General features: G+C 41.6%; 1 protein-coding gene and 1 long non-coding RNA gene across 3 annotated transcripts in view; one reads left to right on the top strand and one right to left on the bottom strand.

The window, feature by feature from the left end:
* Positions 1-17,797, bottom strand: part of LOC137478085 (uncharacterized) — a 45,661-nt gene extending 27,864 nt beyond the window's left edge. For both annotated transcript variants that reach the window (XR_011001386.1, XR_011001385.1), the window contains exons 1-2: positions 17,239-17,797; positions 5,459-5,594 (exon numbers count right to left, since the gene is read on the bottom strand). This is a non-coding gene — a long non-coding RNA (uncharacterized lncRNA). The remainder of the gene's footprint in view (positions 1-5,458; positions 5,595-17,238) is intronic.
* On the top strand, positions 11,232-19,055 carry ANKRD1 (ankyrin repeat domain 1). Its single transcript, XM_068197632.1, has 9 exons — positions 11,232-11,380; positions 12,617-12,796; positions 14,164-14,301; positions 14,391-14,498; positions 15,132-15,230; positions 16,303-16,401; positions 16,544-16,642; positions 16,844-16,942; positions 18,143-19,055. Exons 1-9 carry the CDS (start codon positions 11,351-11,353, stop codon positions 18,251-18,253), a joined length of 963 nt encoding a protein of 320 aa, XP_068053733.1. The 5' UTR covers positions 11,232-11,350; the 3' UTR covers positions 18,254-19,055.
* The last annotated feature ends 1,895 nt before the right edge of the window (positions 19,056-20,950 follow it).

Here is a 20,950-nt window from a genome sequence, read left to right as displayed (position 1 = left end):
ACTGGGGAGGATTCTTCTCATGTACATGAAAGCCAAAACCTACATATTCAGATTCTGAACAAGATTCTGAATTTGCTAATCATTGAGGTTATTTCTCCCTTCTCAGCTGTATCATTTCATGTAAACTATTTCTTGGCAGCTCAGAGCATGAATTTGAGCTAAAATTCTCCTTAAAATATTTGGTGCTCTTTTGTAACAGATGTAAGGGAATTTAGAAATCCAGATCAATGGAATGATAGATTGAATCCAATAGTTTTTTAAGATACCTTTCTTCAACAAAACCCCAGTCAAACTCAGAGACAAGATTCTTGCAAATGTTAAAAAACCACAATGTTTTCAGGGATTGCTTCATTATGAAGTGAAAGATTAAGTTAGTACATGTCAAGAGGTAGGATGGACAACAGAGAAAGGGGAAGAGGTGTTACTGACTCAAAGTTCTGCTAACTTTTGGTTTTGCTGTGGGACAGACACTATTTTTCTGCTTTGCATAAGAAAAAGTTCTCTTAGCTATGGCAAAACTCCTTAAAAAAGGACTTTTACCCCTCATCTCTCTGTAAGAATTCCACCCTAATTTATGTGTGTGATGACAAAAGAAGACACAAAATACACATCAGTGCCAAATCCTAAAATTAAACTGCAGTGGAGAAGGAGGGTTTGTCAGCAGGATCCTGTACATCACACTCTGTATGAGGCAAATCCTAAGACATCCAAAGCTCCCGGCTCTGATTAACTCCTGTAGGAGTGTAGTGGCTCAGCACCAGGCAAGAGATCCAAGTGCATTTCAGGGTGAGGCCATTTACCTACATGATGGAAAATATTGCAGTGCTTCTTTAAACTGACTCTATACACATAAATATGGTGTAATAAATCTCATCCTCAATGCCTCATCAGGCCAAATTTGGTGCTCTCTTGGCTTAACTTTATGCGACTTGGCTTCACTTGACCAGCAACACACCCTGAGGGTCAGATATAGGGTGGATATTTTCATCTGACTAGACTGTTAGTGAAACCAAATACTATCCATCTTTCCCTGCCACTCCCCTTTGTTGCTGGATTTATTTTGTGAGAACAGTTGTCTTGTAAACAAGAAATAACTCATCTGGTTGTTTCTATCATTTTAAAAATAATCCCAGAACCTGTTAAAGGATGATAGCATCTAATGTAATGTGTCCTGTCCTTCCACAGGAAAGGCACTGGGCTCTAATGTTTTTTTCTCTTACAAAGCAAAGAAAGCAAGTGATGTTTCATTCTCTTCTGTCTGAGCCTTTGGCACTGAGTTCAAATCTCTGTCTGTCAAATCTAGATTTAGAGCTGGAAAAAAACAGATAATCACATATGATTATCAGATGCACCAATTCTACTGATTCAGAAGGGTAATATGCAACTTACCACTTCAAGAGGACAATTCTGGTTATTTGGCTGTTGAACACAGACAAGCTGTTGTTGTGCACACAACAGAATTGTTCCAGGTATTTTCCCTAAGCCCAGCATATCCAGGATGTGTCTGAACAGGACATAGAATCACCTGTGTCAGGAGCAAAGTGCCCTGAAGGCACTGGAGCCCACATGGAGCTGGTTCAGAGTGTGTCCTTACCAGCTCCCAGGTGTGCGGTGCATTGTCCTTTGGGTCACTGGCCAGCACTGCACCCCTACACATTACAGGAGCTTCTCTGCGCTTTCCATCTCCTCAGGCTGTTTGTGGCACCTCACTGTGTCTTAACAAAAGGAAGATTTTTGTAAGATTGAGAGGTTCTGGGGGTTGGAAAATTGATTGATTCATGGAAACACTATTTCTTGTTAGTTCTACAGTGTAAATCAGTAGAAAGGCATGTTCTTCCCAGAAGACTGACTCCGGATTACTTGAAGCTCAGCTGGTTGGAGCATGGTGCTAATAATGCCAAAGTCATGGCTTAATCCCTGTACGGGCCATTCACATAAGAGTTGGACTCAGTGATCCTTGTGGGTCCCTTCCAACTCAGATTATTCAGAGATTCTGTGATTCTGAAGGAAGGCGTTTCAGAGAAATCCAGCAGAAAATCCATGTTGGTCAGCAGTGGTTCACCTGCCTCCATTCAACAACAGAATAAATCCTCCTTGTGTTTTCTCCTGGTGATTCCCAATATCAGCACGAAAGTCACATTGCCTTTGGAAGCACAAACTTGCATCTGGAACGGGATGCACATGTCCCTTGTCCTGCTGCAACCTGGAATCAAACCTGATTCTAATTCATAGACAGGGCTACTACAGTTACACTTTCCCTCTTCCAGTGAGACAGAGTGGCAGCTACTCAGTTCTGGTATATCTGCAATGTTAGAAAACAGTAACTTGATACAAAGAAAGCATCAGCAGGGGTCTGAACTTACTGCTCAGTGACAGCAGTTCCTGGTCTGGGAGTACAGCTCCAGATGATGTTAGGATGACACATCCCAGCCACAGTGGAGAATACACAATTGTCCCCATATGACATGAAAGGTGACACTGTCCACAGCACACACTTTTAGCCATTAGACATTTGTTATGAATATCTAGCAGCTGCAACGGGGAATCGTTTCTGGTGTGAAGGTCTTGCAATCCATGTGCAGACACTGTAGAAGGGGTAGTCAACAGCTGCTGAGGTTTAGTCCTCAACCAAAACCCTGCAAACTTCTGACCCTACATGTTTTCCCTGGACTTCGGGCCCCACAAACCTGCAGCTCCAGAGGCTGTGGAGGTGGTGTTGCTCTGATCAAGAAGTGTGTAGCTCCATGTTCAGCTCCTTGCTGTAGCTGAGTTTGTCCACTACTGACTGATGCTTCTGACAGTTACTTGGCTCCTATTTCTCACAACTATTATGACTAATAAATACATCCTGTCATTTCTTAAAAGATACTGTTACTTTCATCCCTTGTGCTCAAGCCATCTTAATGAGGGAGGAAGTATGCTAAGATCGAAGAGAACTCTGCACTAGTTCAGCCCAGCAGAAATCTCACAGACAACTGTCCTTGCAAGATGGGAAGAGATGATTGTGGAAACTAATCTATGCTTAGAGCAAGAAGCACTTTGTGAAACTTCAGAGAAGTTTCATTTTCTCTCTTGTGAGAAGGACTGGTATTACTAACTTGTTCTTGTCAGCTGGGATGTCTTGTGGCCAAGTTTTTGTGTTTAGTTGAGTTAGGAAAACACTGTCCTGAAAGAGAAGTGAAAAGTCTTGGCACAAATTGTGCACTTCAACATGGTGGCTTGTGGTAATTTTATTGCATCTAGGGATGATTTCCATATGGATGATCTGCTTCATGTGACAGTTCATGAAGAACATCTCACTGGCTGACAGCACACAGCTGGCAGAGCAAACACGAGATAAATTTCCTGTGTGCTGATCAAAGAGAGGGTGAAATTGTTGGTTTTCGTCTTGAGAGAACTGAGGCAACCAGGGTCAAGTCCCGTACAACTATGGCACAACCTTCTGGCAAAGATGCTGAAGGTAGCACCTACTTTGTAGTTACTGAGTTTTCAAAAGGCAGAATAACCTATGATTTTGGGATTTCTCTTTTTAACTGTTGGTGCTCTTAAATTGTAATGGAAGAGGTCAAGGGCTTCTTCTATAAGCTTCTTTTTTTTTTTTTTTTTTTGACATATTAGCTTCAGCCAACTGTGTTTTAGCTGCTTGAAGGTAAGACTTGATTATTGGGAAGCTTCAAACTCATTTATGACATATGAAGAGACTATGGATTTTAGGCAATAGACTTCAACTCATCCAAGTTATGAACTGAAATCTATACGACCTGGAAAGAGAAATAGATATAACATTCTAAAATGCATAGGGAAAAATTACCATTTCATCCCAAAATCTTTGAATTATTTGATTGAATGAAATGTTGGAAGTATAAAAATTTAAAATATTCATCTGTTCAGTTTTGCATTTTTAGGCTTACACTTAAAAAAAAGTCTATAGGCACCATATGGACTGACTCCACCCATCAGTAACTTCACAATAAGCATGGAGATACACTCAGACCAAGAGCCTGCAAGTTTCATGATTGTGTTTCTGAGATGATATCTAATCCCCTCATGATTTCTGATGGCTAAATAATTGCTACAGACTATTCTGCTTGGTTTTATTTTCAGTAAGAAATGGGTAGTGTGGTCTCAGATTGTATTAAATACCATTTTCAGAGGGGCACACTTCACTGGAGGGTTTCTATGCCAAGTCTGTGGTTTTGGGACAGTCCATCAATGCGGAATGCCTTGTGTGTGTGAGGAAGACCAGGACTTCACTGAGTGTACAAAACAACTATGGAATGGCTTCAAACTACTAAGGCCACTTACCTTGGCATTTACAGGTGACAGAGGCAACATTTCACAGGTTCAAAACTTTCCACTTTAGATTTTCTTTACATAAAAATGTCATAAGGGTGCCAATGAAACTCTACCACTGGGTGATAGAGTGCTGCTATATCTGAGAAAGCTGCTACATGTCCCTGCCATTATTCCTAGGCAGTAACAAACAGGAAAATGTTTGGGTCTTTTTCCCCTCATTCTAAAGGCTCCCTTAATATAGATAACTGAGATCTCCCTGAGTGGCAGATAAACATATTAATTAATGATCATGTGAAACAAAATACAAAGAAAACATACACTTCAAAGGACTATTCATTTGTATGTGAGTGCCTCTAACCCCAATGGAGACAAATGGAAGATGCACATATAAACAAAAGGGAGAATAGGTTCATGATGGACAGAAAAAGGCCAGCCTGGAAGAAAGTGGAATGCATAGAGGGATTTTAAGAAGGATTACAGATGCTGGTGGCAACTGCACACAATAAATTCTAGTTAGATCAAAGAAAAATAGAATGCTTTGATAAGAGATTAAAAAGTGCCCTTCTCAAATGTACAGCTGTAATTAAAAGCAAATAAAATTACATTTTAACCCCATACTCAAGGTACTACTTTTTTTCCCCCTAGTTTTGAGTAGCCCTCAAAAATCAAATGAGCATTGTTGGACACAGAACACAGCTGTGAAGTGATCTTAGTGCTGGGTAGATGTTCAAAATACATGACAATGCTTTATTTTGGCTCTTTTTGGAATACAGTTTTTCTCTTGCTCCTGATTTATTGATTGACTGGCTTTTGATCAAAGCAACATCTCTTATCTTCCATCTGTGAAAGCCTCTAGGTCACCTGGTAGGGATTTCTGACAGGAGGTGACAAATGTCATATATGTCTCAAGTGAATTTTTTTTCCCCAAAAGACAGGGAAAACATTTCTACTGATTTCTGTGATCAAACACTAAAAGAGGAAAGCCCAAAAGGAAATTGCAAGAATAATCACAAATTCACATGTACCTGGCTCTAACCTCAGCAGTCTGGCATTCTGAGCCAGCACATGCAAACCTAAGAGTTCAGACTGTGACCATGCATTTGGCCTCTGACAAATAGGGCTTAAGAATATTGCAAAAGAAAAGGAAACAGGTTTTCCATACCTATTTGAGCTGGAATTCAGACAAAGTTGTAGTCAGTCAGAAATGCCCAACACTTCCTTGCTTCAGGAAAGCCAGGAGCCCGGTGGAATTTAGACATCCAATGTTTCAATATTTCTTTTTCCACTTTCTGCCAAAACTAAGAATTGCAGAGACACTGTATGAAGAAAACAAAATAACTGGCTGAACTGTGCTGTGTCTCACAAGCTGCAGTTTCTTGGCAAAGCCTCTGGTGATTTCTCATTTCCTCCAAACTAGTTCTCTGACTCATACTGCTTAGTGGGATAGCAATGCCTTTTCCCTTCCTCATCACACACCACTGTATGAAAACATAAGGTTACTCAACAGAATTTACTGGCCACTCACTTGAAATAAAGACCACGCAGTGGTCTGAATCCAAGTGTCAGAGAAGGCAGTGGCCTCTTCTTTGCCATTGAGGCAGGAACCTCTGGGAATGTATTCACTCCTGTGACCACTCATCCACAACCCTTGGCCATCTGAAAAACTGGGCACTGACAAATGACAATGACCTTCAGTATCTCAGTTTTTTAATTTTTTTTTCTGGTATCCATGAGAAAAAAGTAAAGTATGTATTTGTTTTTACACTTCCTCACCATGAAATTTAGTGTTTCATTTGGATTAATGCCATCCTGCATTAATAATGCCATCTATATCGATGACCAAGGGGGAGGAAAAAGAAGGATCTTTCTGTTCTTTCTATGATTTTAGAGTGAGAAAAACCTTTGCCTACACTGTCTTTGCCACACAGGTGGTTGAAAAAACATGAAAAAAGAAGCAGAGCTCATAGCAAATTTCTCACAGGATATGTGAATTGGATATGGGCAGAGCTTCAGGAAGAACTGGCTGGTCCTGGTCACAGCCTAGTCATCTCTCTAGCTCTTCTGGATAACAACAGATATTTTGGGGAAAAGGCCTACCCCATGGTCTCCTTATCCAGCTGGCTGTGCTGTGCAGATGCCTTTGCTGAGTCAAAAAAGCTATGGGGGAGATTTTCAGTGTTTTCCTTTGTGAAATAGCAACTTCCTAAAAATAGTGCCTGCAGATGAATACATTACAGTTTGCAGACACAGAGAAACCAACTTAGATCATTCACTCTTCTTTCCTTTTGCATGCACTCCCTATACTTTCTGAACCTGAAATGAAACAGAATACAGAAACCCCATGTCAGTGTCATTACAGACTCCTGTAAAACTTCTGGGTTGCAATAGGACACAAGGTTTTTCTCCAAATTAATCACAGACATAAATTTGTCTCTGATTATGAAACTTTAGGGGAAAAGGTGCATTCAAGGTTTTTTGCTTGCCTATTTTTCTGTTGGTGTTCTACTTACTCTCTTCTCTAAAATTAAACTCAGACTTCTTTTATATTATAAGCTATATACCTATAATAAACTGACAAAAAAGAGAAAAAGTATTTTCTTATCCTATTTGCAGCCGAGGAAGTAACTATCCTTCAGCCCAAAGAGGACGACCAACATATGATGTAATATAATTGCAATTTTGCATCAATGCTTTTCCACCCTCACTGGTATTATTGGAATCAAAGGAGATATTTGTTAAACATAGCTTGGATAAAAATCCAGTGATATCTTACTGCCAATGAAACCTCAGGAAAGAGGAGAAATAGCTTTTTAGCAAATTTAATGCGAAGCAGATTTATGCATTTCCATTTTAATTGCAAAATGTTATAAGCAAAAACAAAACCCAAAACAATAAACCCTCTCTCCCCAAAATTAAAACATAAAAGGGTTATTTTTTTCCAGGTAATAGTGATTTTAAAACTCTTCTCAAGCTATTTATAACATTGTAGTGGATATGATTCCAGTAAATGAGAGAGAGGCTGCCTGAGTGCACATCTTATAACAGAGTTGTGACACACTACTGTTTTGCTAAGAGATTACAAAATCAATGCTTTATGAAAACATTCTTGTAATTTAAAGCAAAATCCATCCAATTCTTTATCACCTTGATTCCCTGAGCTCCTTTTTGTTCACATGAAGCAGGTGTCTCCCTCAGGTAGAGCATCCACTTGGGCTGCATCCAAAGATATCACAGGCCAGCTTCAATGCCAGTAAAGCAGAGAAGCTCCTTTTCATTTTTTTCTAGCTCCCAAGATGTTTTGACTGGCTGAAAATGATGAAAGAGTTAACAACAGGCTGGCTGACATGACTTAGTTCTGGGAAAACAGGGAGAAGAGTTAACCAAAGCTTTATCAAGACAGAATCAGAAAAGTTACATGAAATGGATGCCAATCTGTAGGGCTAGGTGCAAAGAAAACCTTTTTTTACAAGTGTCTTTTTGCAGAATTAAAGGTCTGCTTGACTTTTAGCATTTGTGCTAATGCAGTTTACTTGGGTCTTGCCAAAGACATTTCATTTCATGGCATATGTTGGTATGATTAAAAAGCATGCATTGTATGGAATTAAAAGGATGCACTTTGGAAGAACTAAATGTTGGCTCACTGACAGATTGCAAAGTGGTGAGAGTAACGAGTGGAACTATTTCCAGCAGATTCCCACAAGGATCAGTTCCTGGTACAACATCGTTTAGTATTTTCACCACGTGTCCAAACAGAGATGTAAAATCATTGTTAACTTCTTGACAAAAGTACTGAAGAGAAATATGTTAGACAAATAAAAGTGTTTCCTGCCTTTTATGGAAAACCAACAGCTAAAAAGATGAGGAAATAAATGCATTTCTTGCAATATGCAGTTATATACTGCTGTTGCATGTGGATATATAAAGTGTGCTGGGTGCAGACACACACTGCAAAATAAACAAGCCATTGCACACTAATACATCACTAATCCAGGAGGGGAGGAGTAACCTGTGGTTGCTACTTCTGTGTACCTTGGTTACGAATTTATCTTTGACTGCACACATGTGGAACAGTTTGCTGGCTCAAAAACCTCTTAGGTGCATTACCACTCATCAGCAACTGATTTTTTCATACCTTACTTACTTAGCAGCAGGAAAAGGACAATAGGCAGCCAGGCACAGTGGCATCCAAGGGCAGCATCTATAGGTGTGTGGACAGAGCCAAGGGCAGAGTGCTGGAAAATGTAAGACAGACGAGTTGGGCAGTGATGCCACTGAAAACACGACCATCGCACACTTGACAGGAGGTGGCGATATCATTTTTATCACACATGATACTTTCACACTACCATTAATCACTTAGAAAAATTAATTACAAACATTCTTTACTCTAGTCAGTTCAATTTTGGTAGCAGGGAACAGGGTGTGCCACAGTTCTCTGCCTGTCATGGTGAACCTACTGTCCTTTCGTGTTTTCTCTGTGGAGGATTTTTGTGACAATATCCAGTTGCCTCACACCTTGCAGATGATTGCTCTGCCCTTATCCTTCAGTGAAGTGGCAAGAGTTTTTTAGATTCCTGTTACACATCGCCCACTGACCATCTGCTATTACCACCTTAACGAGAAATCACTTGATGAAAGGTGATTGAGTGGTTACTGTCCAGTACAAGGTTACAAGCTCATTATACTACTTCCCCCTCCAATATTAAGCAATAGTGATAAGCCAAGAGTCTTAGCTGATATAAACTGGTGCATTTCTGCTATTTCAATCGTGTTGTCTCTGTTTACATGACATTTAGCTTAAAAGCATTTACTGTTAGGTTAATTTAGATCCCAGTCTTTGGTTAAAATGGGTTTCTGGGTGCCACTATTTCAAAATAGAAACTCAGGATAATCAAGGAATATTCTATTTTTTATTATTCTTTTAGTCATCATGGATGGGATGCTTTAAAGATGAATAAACAGTGGTGTTTTGGTAGCACTTGTGAGAATTGGTTTCTGTTTCCCCTCAGAGCACTGAGCTTTCCTGTAAAGCTACTCTAGCTCTGGATTTATGTACCATTTGCAGAGGAAGATCTATCCCCTTAAAGCTTCCACATTAGGGAAGCTTCCACATTTGCTGAGTCAGTTTTATATCTCAAGCTCTTAAAAAAAAAAAAAAAAAAAAGAGGGAAAGCAAAAAAAGGGAAAAGTAAGCTTCAAAAAAATGAGTCCAGAGGAAGTTCACAGTTCCTTAAACTTGTTCTAAAAGCAAACCTATACATTTCTCTTTCTCCATCAGGTCTCTGCTGTCATCTGTTTCCACTAAACTAGAAGCATTCTATGCAGCCATCCTGTTAGAGTCGTGGATTTCAAGACAATCTCCCATATGAAAATCAGAGAACTGAACAGATTGAGGTAAGCTGTTAGAACACAAAAAAAACCCGCCAGAACTGCCTCTTGTCACGGAGACATTTAGCAGGAGAACAAAACTGCAGTGAAAAAAAGCCTGGCAGTGTGATTCAGAACATACCACTAGGGGGGAATGATAGCGTTGCTGTACTTAAGTTTAGAAAAAAATGTTCTGAAAGGTTGTGTTGCTAGCACATACTCTATTTTAGTTCTCGGACTCATTCTCTAATGTCATATATATTCTGAGTGGTAAAGGAACCACCTGATGTCCAGCTTCATTTCAGGGAAAGGGAGGGCATAGGTATGATGGGCACTAGAAGACAAGTTTGGATGTACTCGGATTACTGGGGGATAGTTCAGAGGAGAGACACCTTGAAAGGTCAATGTCAGGAATGCAGCATGCTAATGATGCTAATGGTATAAACAACACCCGAGATAGGTCTTGATTTGGGGAAGCACTTGTGTACATGTTGTGCTTGAAGCACCTGAGCTGCTGTATTCATTTCAGCCAGGTGACCTGCGTGCCTCACCGGACAGGACTTCCAGGCATTGCACTGTCACAGAACCGATGTGTCCTGGCATTTACCCACACGCTTTGAATGCAAAGATTAGTGCCTCTTCCTCCTATAAAACTGCCTTCTGCTGGTGATCATTCTCCTGATTCCAGACCACTCTGATTCATAGCATTGAATCCTTTCCCAAAGGATTCAATAGCCCTTTTCCCCCAAAACCCACACATTATCTGCATATATTTGTGAGTATCTCATCCTAAAAAATAAACAATCACTTCTGGACCTCTATTCTCTCATATCCAGAAGGACAATATTGCCTGAGAAAACAGTATTAAATTTTTCCCACTTCTTTTTTCTTTTGCATAAACATAATTTATTATTTGGCTTATAATAATTGACAAGGGCCCAAAAAAAACTGCAAATCTTACTGTTTTGATATCTTATACTGATTGTAGCTCATCATGTCACATGCCCTTTTAGCACCAGAGACATCATTCTCTTCAGAGAATTCCTTCCAACAAATATAGAAGACTGTCATCGTGATGAGAAAAAGCCTTTCCCCTAAAAGTGTTTATCATCCAAGAATAAATAGCAATGAAAATAATGGCTTTTTGAGACTTCAGAGGTAATAATCCATTTACCAGGAAGATATTGCTATAAGCATTGTACATAAGCCATTTACCCTTTCCAGTGTCTTACAGTCATCTGAATGTCAATTAAAGAAAAAGCAAGAAGAAGATGAAGTTATAATGCTGCATCAACAGACAGCTGTCCTAGTGGGCACTGGGAGCACAGAATGGCTCGCATTGCTGAGCAGTGCAGTCATTGCCAAAGGAATGATGAGCTCACATTTCATTCTGATTCCCATACTGTGGTGGGACTGTGGGGCTCTCACCCTTCCTGGCCCAGCTGACGCCCCTCGCTGCCCCGACACCAGATCTGGCTCATTAACGTGTCTGGAATGAGCGTGAGCCACCTCTCAGCTGGCAAGCACAAGGGGCATACTTGGATTCCCAGGTTGGAAGATTAGCTCATTCAAGCACAGTTCTCCCAAAGATATATAAGAGCAGTGAGCGTGGTGGTCCCTGCAGAGCTGCCCTGAGCCCTGGGAGCTTTCAGCCGTACAGAAGCACAGCCTCTGATCACCAGCAAATATGACAATGATGATGAAAGTAGAAGAGCTGGTAGGTGCAAGCTTCTTTCATTTACTCACAATTAATTATTTTCTAGACTGTCATTGGACCAGGCAGAGAAAGAAGACCTTTGTGGATCACTGATATAGCAGATAACCAGCACTGCTTTGCTCTAGATGCAAACCCTTATATACTGGATATGATATGATATATGATATGATATGATATGATATATGATGTGATATAATATGATATTACTTTTAAAATTAAATTTTCATTTTAAGTATTCCTTGGGAAAGGGTCTCACCACAGATATAACTATACAGCTGTTTGGATTTGGCATCACAGCACAGTTTACCAAAGATCAACCAAAATGTAGCTATTTATTTGACTCTGTCCTTGGTTTTGATTAATATATATTTTTAGAAGCCAGTAATCTTATGATCTCACTAAGTAATTCCTATATAATAAGGGCCTGGGACAACATTTAATGCTTGGAAACTACAGTAATTTATAACACTAAATTAGCAGCTTAATAACAGTATTGTTTTCTAATGATAAACTAACAGCTCCTACAGCCACTACTGTTCATTATGTAAAAGTCTTTGAAAAATTAGGTCTAGATTACAAGTAATGGGACATTCCATTGCAGGATTCAGACTAAGAATGTCTGATCTGATGGAGAAACTGGGAAAACAAGAAAGATTCAGTAAAACACTGCACTTATTTTTCCAGATGGTTTGCTTAAGATGCAACTGCCTAAGTAGTTAATGCTGTCTTAAATTCTTTGGCAAGGTTCTCACAGTTTCTTCTGCATTAGACTCTATAACAAATATAATTTTACAAGATAATCAAACAGAAAGGCAGTCTAAGCCACATGAACCACTCTCAAAATACACATCTACCTCTACTAATTTTAACAAGTTATCTCTTCGTACACACTTAACTGGCATCAGAAATATTTCTGAAAACTATTGAAAGCTGTGCTACTGCACAGCACCACATAGCTTCTGCCATTCTTCTGTGAATGGGACCTTGGTACTGACAGCAATGGATAAAACCAGCCTTGAAATTCCTCAGCAACCTAATTTAACTGCATGGGAGATGTGCCCCAGCCCGCTGCATCCCCAGCTAACCAGGCACAGGCAGAATGGCCTGTCCTGGCTGTCACACACTGAGAGAGGGCAGGAATGAGGTGCAATCAGCCCTAGGCAATCCATGTTTCCAGGTGGTGGCTACTGCAGTCAAGAATCCACTGATTATATTATATCATGTTTGCATTTACAGGTGACTGGGAAGAAGGTGGATGATAAAGAGACTGGCAGCTTCCTCCCCGAGGACTTCAAAAATGGAGAGTATGAAGCTGCAGTAAGATTAGAGAAGCAGGAGGACCTAAAGACAATCCCTGAGCACTCACTGACCCAAGGTGATCTGGCTTATGAAAAGGAGAAAAAACTAGAAGCAGAGGTAGGCTCTTGGGTTTTCTGCTTGGATTTTTATCATCATGTATGCATTTCCTGCTGCAGTCCTTGACGTTCTGCCTCCCTCTAAGTTAGAAATACATGGTGAGCTAGAAAAACCCTTGGGGGACCACCATGAAAGGAGGCTGCTCTAAAGTCCACTGAAGATCACGGAGATGTGCTCACCTCTGTAGCCTGTGGGTGCAGGCAGTAACAGTTGAGGCAGAACCTAAACCACCCCTATACTGTCTGCCTGAAACCCTGAGAGCTCCTCTGCCCAGGGGTCAGCTGCTGCTGGCTGTCAGTGGGGAGGAGCATTCAGAGCCAGTGAGACACCTTCAGCTTGCACACCTAATGACTCCTACCAAAAATAACTAACCCACAAAAGATGTAAGAGTGCATTTCTGAAGCCAGAAGCAGTAATTAACATGAAAATGTTCTTTTTATGAAAACAAGGCATTACATTTACTAGCACATTTGGGAAGAACAGTTACAAATGAAACTCATACTGATCTACAGAAAAGTACCAATTCTGGAGCAGGACAATTCTCCCTAGATCCTTAAATACTGGTGGTTTTTCTCCCAATAACACAGTAGCTGTAATACCTTTTTCTTTCTTTCTTTTTTTTTTTTTTTTTTTTTTTTTTTTTGTGAATAAGCAATCAACTGGCCTAAAAATTTAAAGTGATTTGGAAATGATAAAGTTTAAGTAGCAGGGGAAATAAGACCTTGTTCTAAAACATGAAGAGGAAGAAAGTCAGTCTCAGAAACATTAGAATAAAAACTACTTAAACTTCAACAGAAACATTACTGGCTAGAGAGGCTTTTTTGCATTCCTTCAAACCAGGTTCCTAAGAACTTACTGGTTTCTAGTTATCACAGTCAGCATAATTATTTTCCATTAGGCCAGTGACCTGCAGACCAAACCACAAATGCAGAGAACAATAAAAAGAAGAGGTGGAAATAACTTGAGTAAGAATTCAGTTGACAAAACTGTATACCATCTGACAGGGTGTCACCAGTGTATTCACCCTTAATCACACCATGGGACAGAATCTGTCATCTGTATTCACCCTGAGTTAGCCCCTGTTTGTGAATCTCCTGAAGCCAGGGACACCTCGTGGGATCTCAGTTCAGGCAACACACCTGCCCTTGGTGTCAGCGGTGCTCCACAGTGACTTCATGTCCAGATGCTTTTTTACAAGCAGGTCTGGAGAAGCCCTGTCTGGAAAAAAAAAAATTCAAACAATTTATTTCAAAGTTCATCCACTCTTAGATGAATTCAGCTGAATAGTATCACATTGCTGTCCTGCCACTCTGAAAGGTAGAGGTGGTCACACAGCTCAACTTGCTGCTTTCCCTGATTTGTTCCAGCTGAAGAAGAAGAAATTAGAAGCCAGGTCAAAACTTGAAAATTTGGAGGATCTTGAAAAAATTATTGAGCTGAAGAAGAAGAAAAGATGCAAGAAAGTGAAAGTGCCTGTTTTAAAGAAACCTGAACCAGAAGTTATTGTAAGTTACTTCAAAGTAGCTTATTCTGGGAAAGTATTAATCGGGGTTTGTGCCACACATGTTTATGTTCTCTATATTCTTTCCTTCAGACAGGACCTGTGGATATTCCCACATTCTTCAAAGCTGCACTGGAGAATAAGTTGCCAGTAATTGAAAAATACCTGTCAGACAAAGGGGATCCAAATGTCTGTGATAAGGTACAGTCTGCTTCCTAATGCAAAGCCTGCTAGAGAAGAGAACAAAAATAACTTTTACCATGAGGTTTTGTAGATTCCACCCTCATGAGAGGCAAAAAGGGGTGGGGGAAAGTAAATAAATGCTGGAAGTTTTGTACATCAAGTTTTCTAGCGGCCACTGAGACCCTTCAAAATCATATTACCTCAAAAGCATCTTTATATTTAAAAGGCTGTTGGTGCCCAGGAGAACCTGATTTTCTGTAAAAGGTGATCTTCCAATGCTATGGAAAAAGAGATAAGAAATTTTTCTGCAGAATAACAGAAATAAGTGGCTGCCCTCATACTCCATAATGCAGGAGTTGCACTTTCAAGACACAGTGTACCATGCTGGATGGGGAACTCAACAAGCCTCATTTTAATTCTGGATGCCATACTGCAGATACTTCTCCCATCTTTAAAATGCTGGGTAGGCAGCTCTCAGCTATTAGGTTGCTACTAAAATTTAGCAGATTTCAGGTCTCAAAAGTGTTAGCTCTTTAAAAGGAACCAGCATGGAGTATGTATTTGCCATCATCCTAGGGAGGGCGGGAGAAGAGATTTAAAGATGTTTTGTGCCATATGTAATATCTAACTTTGCACTGCTTCAATTGCCAGTACAAACGCACTGCGCTGCACAGGGCATGCTCTGAAGGACATCTAGAGGTGGTGAAAAAGCTGGTGGAAGCTGGAGCCCAGCTTGAACAGAAAGACATGGTATGCACATCCACTCACACCTCTTTCCAAAAGCTGCTCATTGCTTCATATGTGCCAGGAGAACCATTTATAGAAGTGCTTCTTACAGAGGAGGAGTACTAAAAGGCCTTGCAATGTCTTCGTAGTTTATCCTTAAAATAACATGGTTGAGAAGAGGCTTCAGGAGGGAGTGTCTGCCTCCCTGTGCCAGAAGGGTTGCTGGAAACCACAGGAAGTGCTGGCCAGCAGAGTGCCACAAGCAAGAAAGCCTGGGGTAGGGTAGGAGAGCTGAGGTCAGGCTCCCAGCTCAGCCTGCCGCAGGGGCTGGCAGCGCTGTCCCACGCTGTCCCCCAGGGTCAGCACGAGCACCAGGATTTCAAGGCTGGGCCCGGGAGAGCCCCCTGCTCCTCCGCAATGCCCCACGAGGGCTCGCACCGCTCCCGCAGCTGTCCCTGTGCTCCCCAGCCCGTTTCCATGAGCAGCTGGCGCTGGCCAGCCCTGCTCCCCTCGCTGAGCCGGCGCGGCTCACAGACGGTGAGGAAGAGGAGGAATGACAGGCAGAGTGCGAGCTTCAAGGGATCCTTCCAGCACAGCGCAGGGCAGATGCTGAATCTTGTAGAGGAGAGGGGTTTTAATTCCCCTTGTGGACTTGCATAACTTGGGGATTTTTTTGTTTTTTACGAGAACTATTCTTTCCCTTGAGCCTAATTTTCTATGCATTTTCGAACCCAAAAGGCATTAAATAAAAAATATTAACTAGCACATACCAGCCACATACCTGGCTAAAGGTAACTTCTAAGCTCAAGGAATACACAAAACACATCCTCTCTCACAGCAGCATTGCCAACATCTCTGTCTTTAGGAGTAACATGCAATGAATGTGAAGAGTGAGAAATTCACAGTACTGCAGAAATTAGGGCAAAATAAGAAAAGCTGTTACTAGAAACTGTGATCACTGTGTGATCACAGTGAAGTGCTCTAGGTTAAATTACATAAAATTAATTTGGATTAATTTAGAAATTTTGTTAAAATAGTGGGGTATTTTAATATAATGATGTATTAAAATACTTTTAATTTCGTTTTCCTATTAAAGCTTCATTCTACAGCTCTGCACTGGGCATGCCGGGGTGGAAATCTGGATGTTCTGAAATTCTTACTGGACAAAGGGATAAACATAAATGCAAGAGACAAGGTACGTGCTTCTGGAACTCTGCAGCTTTTTAAATTTGTGACGAAAAGCTGACCCTTGCTCCCAGTAGATAATTTCTGGCAGCTGTTTTTGAAGCAGCTTTCGCCTGTTCCACGCCACTAACCATCTCCTCCCTGACCCTCAGCTGCTCAGCACGCCCTTGCACGTGGCTGTGCGAACTGGTCGCTACGACTGCGGGGAGCACCTCATCGCCTGCGAGGCGGATCTCAACGCCAGGGACAGGGTAAGCAGCAGCTGCAGCAGCAGCAGCAGCAGCAGCAGCAGCAGCAGCAGCAGCAGCAGCAGCAGCAGCAGCTGCAGCAGCAGCAGCAGCAGCAGCAGCAGCTGCTGCTCTCTCCCCAGCAGCTCCCCCAGCGCGGCGCTGCCGCCTGCCCGCAGAGCCCGGCGGCAGCGCCGCGACTGACGCTGGGCTCCGCCTCTCTAGGAGGGGGACACGCCAATGCACGACGCCGTGAGGATGAACCGCTACAAAATCATCAGGCTTCTGATCCTGCACGGAGCAGATCTGACTCTGAAGAACTGCGTGAGTAATAGCACAAAATCCAAGAAATTTTAAAAAGCTTTAAAATAAGTTTCCCACCAGAGCAAGGTTTCAAGACCGGGAGAGACTATTTTGAACAGGCTTAGTTAGATCACTTCAGAGCTAATTAAAGCAGAGCTAAGACAGTGAAAAGGTAACTTGGGAGACGTCAGGGAAAAGAGGAAAACCCAGTATCTCTTTTAAAACCAGAACCCACTATGTGCTACTTAGACAACATCACACCTTTCTATGATTTAATTATTCATCTCATGAAAAGATGTAATAGACAGGACACTTACTCTGCACAGCTCCTGGACTTCAACCACCACTGAGACAACAAAGATCTTAGCTTGTAAGAGAAATCTCTTTGTTAAGCCCACAGGTGAGGGCCAGCCCCAGCACTACAGCTGGAGGACTGGCTGTTAGCCTTGCTGCCGGCCAACACATCCCTGCGGCTGAGCAGAGACCAGTCCCACACCTGGCTGTGCTCAGAGCCACCGCAGCAGCAGCACTGCTCGAGCTCTGTGACCACGCGTTAAAATACAGCACTTGACAGACCTTTCCTCCCAAACCCAAACCTAGCAGCAGTAACACGGGTTTTACCATTGCCACTCAATGTTTTTGACTGACTATCAGACAAAACCCCAGGGGACAAGGAGGAAAACAATCACTGGAGCATTCTGTACTCCCTACTCGATGCCCACCTCCCTGAAGTGTGGCCGCTCCCGGCATTATCCCTCATCAGAGGATGACAACTGTGGAATATACAGCCCCAAAGGACAGAGACTTGCCCTCCCAGACTTTGTCTGCACACAAAAGTTGGTCCTACTTAGTTCCTGTGGTTCATACCATAATTAAACTCTTTGAATTCTGCATTGAATGGAAGTGCTTACTGAGATTGCACCTAAATATATTTCTAATCACTTGAAACTAGAACAAAAGGAAGACCTGTATGTTCTGCTGGTCACAGCATTTGCCTAAACCCACTGAAACCCAAGCAGTTTTCATCATGGGTCTGACCAGGACTGGGACTAGACCTGTACAGCAAAAGTACTCTGACCCCAGGGGTGCAAGAATAAGTCTAAGCCTGTGTGTGCAGAAGGAATTCACATCATGCAGGTGCACTGAACAAATATTTAGGAAAGAACAAGGACTTGGCCATCACTGGATGAAATTAAATATTCCTCTGTTTCTTTCAACCAGGAAGGGAAAACCCCTATGGATCTTGTTCTTCAGTGGCAGAATGGCACCAAAGAGATATTCAACAGCCTGAAAGACAATTCCAAAAAGAGTGCCCATCTAGGTAAATTCTGAAGAGAGAAACCAGATCACACTATTTTTGCTGCTTTAAAATGCTTCCCACAAAACTGGATAAAAATGTCCTTGAACATCCATGGAAAATATTTATGGCACTGGATTATTTGAGGTGCCTTCACTGAAAACTGCAAGAAACCTGCAAAGAAATTATTTTAGAAGACAGGTTGAGTGTTAAAATTCCACTAGCTCTAAAATGGCTTTATTTATTTATATTTATTATTTATTTATTTATTTAAAAGTATTTTTAATTATGTTCATTATCTAAGCTTTTTTAATAGATGCAATTGGTCTAATTGCAATTTTTGCCAGCAACATAAATCCTTTTGTCTTAAGTGGCAGAATTTTCAACTATATTAGCAACTTTTCTCAAGCCTTCCAATAGCTCTAAATAGCAAATACTTGCAACTGTTGCCTTGTCTCACTACTAAAATAACCTGTGAATTGAGTGGCGGTATGTGGAAGAGCATTGGAAGAAGGTATACTGAGGTGCCAAGTGGATTTAATGAAGCAGTTGAGCAATGGTGTTTACACAGGGTTTGGCAATTGTGGTTGATAATGAGCTCAAGGACAGAGCTCCAACCACCATGTACCTCTTTGGACTGAAGGATTCAGATATAATGTTGTGACGGTGAGAGGAGACTGTATCAGGGAAGTGAATTTTTTTAAAACTAGACTACTACAAAGTATGATGATAGAAGAATGCAAAATCAGATTATGTATATTTGTAAATTTGTACTGCTTTTTCTGTACATTTTGAACTGATCCATTTCAGATTAAATTAACTGAGTGGTTCTTTTTACTTGCTGGAGTGGATGATGGAATGATGGAGTGGTAAGCAAGCATGATGGGGTAATTCTTTCTCTCTTTAAAGAAAGTTCACATTGTGTCTGCTATAAAATTCTCAAAAATTAAAAAAAAGTCTCAGCTGCCAAGAGCAGCCATCCGTGACACTACCTCCCTGCCACTGTTAGATAAACCCCATCTCACTTATTTTTTAAATGGAGGCACATGTGAAAGCAGAAAGACAGTATTTCTGTCTAGCCAGTAAAAGCAGTATACTAGTTTTACTAGTATAGCCAGTAAAACAAAGTTACAGTTCCATTACTGACTTTGATTTAAAGAATATAATTTCTTAGTTAGTCACTACTATGTGGAGCACGAGACAGCTCCAGTTATCCAAGCCAAGAGAGATGCCAAGTCCTGTTAGGAAAGGCAGACACTTCTCCCTTTGCTTTAGCAGAAGCAGGACAACCTTCTGTGCTGCCAGCCAGGGCATGATGTCCCATTTCATAGAATCACAGAACAGTTTGGGCTGGAAGAGACCTTTAAAGCTCATCTATTCCAACCCCTCTGCAATGAGCAGGGACCTTTTCAACAAGATCAGATTGCTCAGAGCCCTGTCCCACCTGGCCTTGAATGCTTCCAGGGATAGGACATTTACCACCTCTCTGGGCAACCTGTGCTGGTGTTTCATCACCCTCATTGTAAAAGACTTTCTTGTATCCTAACTAAATCCATCCTTTTTTAGTTTAAACCCATTATCTCTTGTCCTATCACAACAGGTTGTGATGAAAATTCCAGAGAAATCTTTCATATAAGTCCTCTTTAAACACTGAAAGGCCCTAATAAGGTGGCACTGGAGCCTTCTATTCTCCAGGCTGAACAACCCCAGTTCTCTCATCACTTCCACACAGAAGTGCTCCATCTTTCTTCCCAGCTTTGTGGCCTTCTCTGGACACACTCCAACAGTTCCATGTTCCTCCTGTGCTGAGGACCCCAGAGTTGGACACAGCACTCCAGGTGGGAGAGAGCAGAGTAGAGGGGTATTTAGATGCTGCATTCAATTAAATTCCTGATTATCCACTGGGTGGCCTGACAGACAAATATGCCAGAGGCTCTCACACTCCTTCACCAAACCATGCCAGCTGGCTTTATAGTCTGGCCAAAGCAATGTCCTGGGCAATATCCTGAGGTGGAGTCAGAAGTGGGCAGCAATGAATAGTTTTTCCTGGCATGCCAATTTTGGAGTGAATTTACACAAAACCCAGAGGAGCAAGCCAAAGAACCACCTATTCTGTCTGCAGGCAGCTCTCCTAGACTGAGGCCAACAGCTTCAGACAGATGAGACTTTCCCCACACAAGCACCGTAACTCACGAGTGCCACCTTGCCAGCCATAGGCCTGATTTGTGCACACATCCTCCTCCACAGAAATTACAGCTTGCCTCCACTGGCTGCTCTCGCTGCAAGCCACGACTTCCCTGCTTGTTTCTGCCCAATTGCCTGGACACTGGCAGCAAGCCTGGCAGGAAACAGAAATGACATCAGTGCTGGCTAACTCAGTCTGTTCATCACCTACTGAGCAGCGGTTCAATCATTCAGGCACCCAAGTGGCCACAGCAATGTGCTTCAGGAAACTGGGGGAGAAGAAACTTTTCAATCAGCTCCTGAAGCACTGTATCTAATAAAGGGCAAAGACGAAGAGTTAAATTTTTTAAAGTCAAACAAGTAACAAGAAGGATCTCAAGCATTCAAAGCCTCCTTCCATATATTAGTTACCAAAGAACTTCTGCCATGCTAAAGGTAGGTTATTCTCTGGCCAAAGCAGGATTAACATGTCATTCAGAAAACTGCACCAAACACATTTTGCTTCTTCTCTGGTTAGAGCATTTTAGAGGTAAGTCCATAAATTACAA

This window comes from Anomalospiza imberbis, chromosome 8 (assembly GCF_031753505.1).
Source record: "Anomalospiza imberbis isolate Cuckoo-Finch-1a 21T00152 chromosome 8, ASM3175350v1, whole genome shotgun sequence".
NCBI lineage: Eukaryota > Metazoa > Chordata > Aves > Passeriformes > Viduidae > Anomalospiza > Anomalospiza imberbis.
Note: the sequence above shows the minus strand (reverse complement) of the source record. Positions and strands in the feature narration are given on the sequence as shown.